The sequence below is a fragment of the Notamacropus eugenii genome, chromosome 2 (assembly GCF_028372415.1).
Source record: "Notamacropus eugenii isolate mMacEug1 chromosome 2, mMacEug1.pri_v2, whole genome shotgun sequence".
Lineage (NCBI taxonomy): Eukaryota > Metazoa > Chordata > Mammalia > Diprotodontia > Macropodidae > Notamacropus > Notamacropus eugenii.
Window position 1 is genome coordinate 162,716,948 of NC_092873.1, and position 7,612 is coordinate 162,724,559.

At 43.0% G+C, this 7,612-nt stretch overlaps 1 protein-coding gene across 1 annotated transcript; it reads left to right on the forward strand.

Annotated features, from left to right (window-relative positions):
- The first annotated feature begins 1,286 nt into the window (after positions 1-1,286).
- On the forward strand, positions 1,287-5,835 carry PNRC1 (proline rich nuclear receptor coactivator 1). The gene is made up of 2 exons (XM_072642809.1): positions 1,287-2,030; positions 4,741-5,835. Exons 1-2 carry the CDS (start codon positions 1,500-1,502, stop codon positions 5,182-5,184), a joined length of 975 nt encoding a protein of 324 aa, XP_072498910.1. The 5' UTR covers positions 1,287-1,499; the 3' UTR covers positions 5,185-5,835.
- The last annotated feature ends 1,777 nt before the right edge of the window (positions 5,836-7,612 follow it).

Sequence of the window (7,612 nt, forward strand, 5' to 3'; positions counted from 1 at the left end):
CCGTGCATGGGGTACAGTCAATGCAAAGGCACAGAGATGGGAGAGTGTCCTGCGTAAGAGATGAAAGTAGGTTTGCATCACTAGATGGTAAGTGCTTGGAGGGGATTATTAGAATGTAAGACTGGAAAGGTCAGGAGGGACCAATTTGTGAAGACCTTTAAATGCCAAATAAAGGGCTTTATGTTTGATCCTCGAAGTAATAGAGTCACTGGAGTTTTATTGAATAGCAGGGGACAGACCTACGCTTTTGGAAAATCACTGCGGCAGCTGTGTGGAGGATGGACTAGAGTGGGAAGAGAAAGGAAATTGGAAGATTATTTGCAATAGTCTAGGCAATGTACGTAGAGGTCCTGTCGACTACAAAAACCTGTGCTCTGAATCTCTGCCTTTTTCAAAGGAAGGGAGTTGAAATGTTCGTCCTTTCATACAACTTGTCCCTGGAAGGCAGGAGTGGTGCTTTGCATTTCTTTTGTATTCCCCACACAGAGCTGTGTTCTATAAAATGTCCCTGAACTTAAAGGCTGCACGGGGGTGTAAAAGCCTTTCTTTGGAAGTTACTTTGTCTAAAAATGCACTTGAATTCAGCTAAGTTTCAGATCAACATTTCAGCTATGAAGGGCAAAGAAAATTTCCAATTACCTTTTGCTGGACGCTGGTAGAAAACCTTTTTAATTAAGATGCTAATACGTCATTCAAATTTCCCTAATTTTCCCTCTGCCTGCCAATGTCATGTTGAGCTCGTCTGACTAGGCAAAACTTCCTATTGCTACATTATTTCTTAAGCGGATAAAATATAATATAGGCTTGTTGCAAAAGAACATCTTACGAAGCACTTTGAGCTCTCTGCAGGAAAACTGTTAGAACGAAGTCCTATTATTTGCTAGGTACCTCCTGCCATAGGATTGCTACTTCTCCAAGGTCAGTAGTGGAGTCAAAACTATTCTCAGAGTAGCTCTCTCACTTTCCTTTCTCTTGCCCCAAACCAAAACAAGTCTGGGGTCTCCATGTACCGGATAAATCAACTGCGCTAAACCGGGGGGACAAGGAAGGTTGGAAGCTGACGTGGAACTTCATTGTTCCGGGGAGAGGAGGGAGCCCAGCAGAGGAGCCTGCGCAGTAAGTGCTCTTTGTGCTGGGCTGCAGCAGGGCGGCTGTTGTTTGTGTCTCTTCCTGGAAGGGCGGGGGAGTGGCGGGAGGCGGGAGGAGGCGGGGCGTCCGGGGGCGTGGCCCAGGCCGCCGAATTCTGTTTGGCAGTCTCGCTCCGAGAAGGCCGGGCGCGGGGCGGGGCTTCCGATAACAACACTCCGGGCCGAAGTCGGGGGTATTTGTTGCTGCGCCCCGCCGCCGCCCGGAAGGCTGTCCCTTCCTCAGCTATGCTCTGCGCTCGTTCCGCACTCACTTAGCCAGCGCTAGGGCAGCAGTTACCACTCTCTTCCGTCTTTCCCTTCTACTTTTTCCTTTTCCCTCCGTCCCCTAACCGCCTCCCACCTGCCAGCTCCATGACGGTCGCCTCGGTCCCGCAGCGGGAGCCACTTATCCTGGGCTGCCGCCTGGCTCCTCTGGGCTTCGCTCCCCGGGCTTACTTCGGACACTTCCCCATGATGACCGCGGTCCCGCCGCCTCCTTTCCCCCGGCTCCCGGACCCACGGGCGCTGCCCCCCAACCTCCTTCTCCACTTTCTGGGTGACAGCCGCTGTCGGACCCCGCAGCCGCCCACTCCGGCGCCCCCGCCTCCGCCGCCGGCGCCCCCGGGAACCTGTAACCCCCGGGCGGCCCCCAAGAAGCGAAGAAAGAAGAAGGTCCGGCCCAGCCCGGCCGGACAGCTCCCCAGCCGCTATCACCAGTACCAGCAGCACCGGCCGAGTCTCGAGGGTGGGGGCAGCCAGAGTAGAGCCCCTGTGCCCGCCGTTGCCGCGCCCCCCGGCCCTGCTCCGGGAGCGCGGGTCGAGGAGCCGAGCTCCGCTGCCACCCCGGGGAACCCGCTGCCCGGCGCCGCTGCGGCCAGCCCCCCGCAGCCGGCCAGAAAGGAAGTAAGTGGGGCGGTGTCGGGCCATCGGGATGGGGGATAACTGAGAGCCCTCAGGCCAGTTCCCTTCCCCTTCTCTCTCCCCCGACCCTGTGTGGTTAGGGGCCCGGACTGGGGAGGGGGGAGTTGGAATGGAGGGAGCAAGGGGGGGGGGGGTGCATCTGTCTGTTTACTCGGGAGGGAAGTTTCCGTGACGCCTGCTTTGGGTTCTTGGGGGGAGGGGGAGAGTAAGGAAGGAGGGAGCAGGAGAGGCGCCTGCGTCTCTGATTGGTTCCTGAGAGCTGACCAATGAACGGAGCCGCTGCGCCCCAGCAACAGCCCCGATTTAGAAGGCTGGCGGCTGGCGTTGTTCCAGGGGCTTTCGGTGTTCCGGGCACGCGTAGGGAGGTGGAAGAAAGGGGGCCTGGGTGGCGGGGGGAGCGGGAATTACATCAGCGCGAGGCGGCCGCGGGGAGGGGTGCGCGCTCTACGTGCGGGGCGCTCGGTGGCTCATGAAGGAGGGGCGGGGGCGGGGAGGGGACCCCGCTCTGTTTCGGTTTCCAAACCCTCGGCTTTGGCGGCGGCGCGCGTACTGGTCGGAGCGGCGCGCACACGTCGGTTTCTTTCTCCCCCTTTCTCTAGGCTGGGGGTTTTTGTTTGTTCCCCTTGTCTTGTGTTTTCTCCTCAGTTCTTCCGGGCTGGGAGTCCCCTCCCCTCCCCCCCCCCCCCGCCGCCGCCCCCACTTGCAGCTCTAGACAGTTTGAGTAGTGAGTGTGTATCCCGTCTTGAAACTGTTAACCTAGAGTGATACTTAATTCCTTTGGAAGGCCTCCTTTAAGTGTAGCGAGATGCTGGCGAGAGTTTGCGAATTGTTTCGGCCCGTCTCCCTCTGGCCGTAAACGGATACTCTCCTGGGCAATTCTTACCCTTTGGATTAAGCGACTCTTTTTTTAAGAGTTGCTTTCGAAAGGCAATATTTGTAGTATAATCCTGTAGCCAGAATTTTTTCGTGTTGTTTTTTTTAAAGATAGTAATAAGGAGGGGATGGTGGGAAGAGTGATTGCTGACTGGTTTTCGTTCCTTAAACCTTGTTTTGTCAGGAAACTGGATAAAATTTGCCTGAGATTAAGAATTCATTTAGTCCTAAAAGCGGGAAGGGAGCTTAAAGGGTCCCCAAAACTAAATGCCTCATTTGATCCATGACTTGCCCAAGGTCACATAGTCAATGATGATTTGAACGCAGGTCCCTCTGACTGGAAATCCACAGCACCACAGATTGCCCACAGCACGGGATGTTACTCGTTCATTTTAAAGTAGTTCTTATCGTTGTGTGTTCAAACCATAGCTTGTAACTTGAACTGAGGCAGGCGACAAAAATGTGAAACTCGGAGTTTTTACGTGGAGAAAAACTGATTTGATTTGAATTTGAAGATTTAAACTGGAAACAGATGAGCTTTAAGTAGAACAAAGCCCTGTCAAAGTTGATGATTTCTAATAGGGAACGACAAGATACGTTCTTCATTTTCTTAAATCTTGTAAACCTCTTGGGGAAAGCAGCCTTGATTCCTGCCGCTGTAATCCCTGGCACAACAGCACCTCTAGTTTAAGTATTTAGTAATCCTGAACGATATCTCCAAACAATGACAGTAAACTACTTTGAACCCTAATTAAGAATTCCTTAATCGAGGAAAGCCTTTCTAGAGATTAAATAGAATTAAGCACATTGTAGAAAGGACAAGAGAATTGGCTAAAAGATTGGTCAAAGTAAAAAAAAAATAATGACATAAGAAAACATATTAACCATTATTTTAGAATTTAATTTTTAGGGTTTTCCCTGTATCATATTGCTAAGTTTTTGTGTGCCTGTGAAAGAAAGGGATAATTTACCTTCTCTATAAATTAGTATTTCTTCTATGATAGTCTCCACTAAAAATTAGCCTTTTTACTTATTGTAAAAAAATAATTGTATCCTTTACATCACCTTATTGTGTAGTGTAAATTTGAGTTATGGTCTATCAACTTGAATAGTTACAGGATTGCTTCTTTTTCTTCAAGGGGCCAAATAAACTTAAACAATAGAATGAACAGTGGATTTGGAGTGAAGCCTAAGTTTGAGTTTGAGTTCTGTTATCTTGACTAGGCACTTTGACCTTAGTTTCCTCATTTTTAATATGAGATATTTAATTAACAGAACTCACTTATTTGCTCTTCCTAATACTCTTGAATGGTCAAGAAATGTCAGTGGTGCTTTTTAAAAAAAAAATATTATAAAAGGGACTTCACCTAGTTCATATTCCCTTTTTGCAAATGAGGAGAGTGAGACCCATAGAGATAGGAAGTGACTTGCCCAGGCAGATCATTCAGGCTAGTGGCAAAGGCCAGGATTTGCAATCTAGGCCTTTCAACTCTAATATACTATTCATGCAGAATAAAATAAATACATGGGATTACAAAGGAAATAAAATATATGAAAACACAGTTGCCAAAATAGTTTTAAAACAACCTTATTGGACCCTAGGTTAAAAACCCCTGCTGGAAGCATTAATGCTAACCACTGCCAAACCAGGTATAATGACAATAGGTGATATACAGAATTGAGCTGACACTTATAAAATGGGAGCTTTTTTAAAACATGGTAATCCAAAGACAGTAACAGGACGTACATATTTAAATGAAATGAGAATATCTATCTTAAGACTGGAATAAGATTCATTTTATGTTCTTTGTCTTTGTAGGTTTTTAAATCAAAGATGGGAAAGTCTGAGAAGATTATCATTCCCCCTGGCCAACTTGTTCACAGTATACATTTGTGTGAACAACCAAAGATTAACAGACAGAAAAGCAAATGTAACATACCACTAACCAAGATCAGCTCTGCAAAAAGAAATGAAAATAACTTTTGGCAGGATTCTGTAGCATCGGAAATCATTCAGAAGCAGGAGAAAAAGCCTTTTAAAAATACTGAGAACATCAGAAACATGAATCTGAAGAAATCAGCTTTTCAAAATGAAGTGAGCCAAAAGGAAAATTATGCTGGGGCAAAGTTTAGTGATCCACCATCTCCTAGTGTCCTTCCAAAACCTCCAAGTCATTGGATGGGGAGCACTTTTGAAAATTCCAGCCAAAATAGGGAGCTGATGGCAGTACATTTGAAAACTCTCTTAAAAGTTCAAGCTTAGTCTCCAGATTCATACTATGTACAAAAAAACATAGTTTTTCAAGGTTTCTGGATACTTTAAAAAAAAATCAGTACAGAAATTGATATTTGCCTTGTGACCAGAAGTGCAAAAGACAGTTTTAAAAATGTCATTCAAACAAACTTGTATTTTATATTTTGTAAATACTGTATACCATGTAATATGTGTATATTGTTCATATCCTGAGAGGTACATTATAGTTTTGTTATGAAAGTATTTTGCACTGCCTAAAATGGTAGATGTTTTGTATATATAAAATGGAAAAGTTTTATGTGTGCTAAGGCACATGGATGACTGATGCATTTGCACAAGGTATTCTGAGAACTTTTCGAGGAGAAACAGTTATCTCATTTCAAGGTAAAGACCTAAATGTGAACAATTTACTAAATGCACTACTGAAATTTTAACTCTGTGGCACAATCATTGTAAACATGGGGTTTATGTGTTGCTCTAAAATAGATTTCTGCTTTCTGATTGCAAATATTGGTAAAACTATTATTTCCACTTTTACCAAGGTTAACTTTGCATTTGTTCAAGATCCAGTCATTTTAAAGCATTTCTAACTGCTTTAATGCCAGAAAAATTGGTTGTATTCAAATTTTAAAATAATAATTTGGCCTCCCCTTTAAACAAGTCTTGTGTCTTTGTGTTTGAATGTTTTCTGTCATTGAATGTGTGTGGCTGGGGGGATGGTAAGGGTGGTGGATTGTGGGGTTGGATTATTTTCAAACTAAACTTATTTAGTTTTGGCTAGGTCTTTGTATTTTAGTTAGCCAGTTATATTTTGAACATGCAAATTACATGACTTTTTTTATCCCCTAAAGTTTGGGGGGGAGGGGAAGGGTGGAGAAAGGAGCTGGATTGTGGCTAAAGGGGTTATAAGTAGAGGGCAACCAATTTGGGAAACTGAATATTTCTCAGAAAGTACCTCTGTTTAGAATCATATATCAGTCCAAAGAAGCTTTGGCTTTCTGAGCAGTATGACTTATCCCCTGTAATTTATATCCATAGCTAACATGGTAAAGATAAAATGGACTTCATGAATATTTGACATAATCAATTTATTTTTGGTCTTTAGCATTGGTTTTTAAAAGTTCCACACTTAGAGTGGTGAAGATATAGTACATTTACACTTAATCTTGTGGGGACTTTAGCTGAAAATGATCTTTTTGAATTCACAAATACGCTGCAAGTATTTATACTTGAGTTGTAGAAATATATTTCCAAGAGGATGTCATTCTTAGAAAATACTGTTATTTTAAAAATATGTTGATCAATTCTAAAGAGACATTATAGTTTTTTGGGGGGGTGTGATAGCACTAGATATAGTTGAATCTCGAAGATAAATCTCAATTTTTATCAAAAGCAGTTTGGTCTGATCATCCTCTTGAATTACTCATTCTATAGCATTTTGTGTAGGTTCTTATTAGACATTCACAAGGACTGATCCTTTGAAATTAATAATATAGAAATAGCTTGTGACAATGAAAATTAAATACTTACCTGTTCTCCTCCCCCCCACCTCTGCCCCCACATTTATACATTGAGAAACTCATCCCAACCTCACAGAGCCAAGAACCTGGAATTTTCCCAGGGCTTCTAAATAATTTCTCCATTATGTCACAGCTGTCTCTCCTGATTCTGAAATAGTAATGTTATGCTAATATAGAACAGTATTTATTCTTCTAAAATCATAGTATTCGAGGGTCCATATTTTTTTTCATAGAACCTAATATATTTGCAGAATAAATTTTTAAAAAAATCCTAATGTCAGAGTTAATTCAGAATTCAAGTATAACGCCTTGAAATTCATTATTTCTACTCTTTTCCTATAACCATATAAATTAGGTTTTGTTTCACTTTACTGGGACTATGTATTTGCAGACATGTTTGCATATCTGTCAGGCTGGTGATAAGGAGTAAATGGTGGGAACTGATAAAAGGGTTGAAAGGTGCCACTAAACTCAAAATCTTATTTAGAAGACAAAAAATGTCAACATCTATGAACTTTTAAAAAGTAGGGTAGGTTTTTTAATACTTATGGTGACTTACTGCAGTATATCAGCCTGCTTTTTAAACAATACACTACATAGCTACCCTTAATAGTTTTTGTTGTTTGTTTTTTTTTTTTTAGTAAATTAGAACTGCTTATTGAGTTCACATTTGCCTTGGTTTAAATAACCTGTACTAATTCTGTTATCTTTTCCTACATAGACAGAGCAAAGAAATAGTGAAGGAGATAAAATTTCCTTTCCTACTTCCCCCACCCCCTTTTCAAGTACCCACTTGTAAAGCTTGGTTCCTATGAAATTTTAAGTACTTTATTAGCATTATGTAGTATTATATTTACGGGGAGACTAAAATTTCTATTTTTCAAGTAAGGAAACTGAGCCAGAAACAAGGTAACAAG

Bases quoted from the DNA above. Each gene is read 5' to 3' on its own strand.
- PNRC1 (XM_072642809.1), top strand. From the start codon at position 1,500: ATGACGGTCGCCTCGGTCCCGCAGCGGGAGCCACTTATCCTGGGCTGC. The intron at 2,031-4,740 runs GTAAGTGGGGCG...TTGTCTTTGTAG, and splicing joins CGCAGCCGGCCAGAAAGGAA to GTTTTTAAATCAAAGATGGG.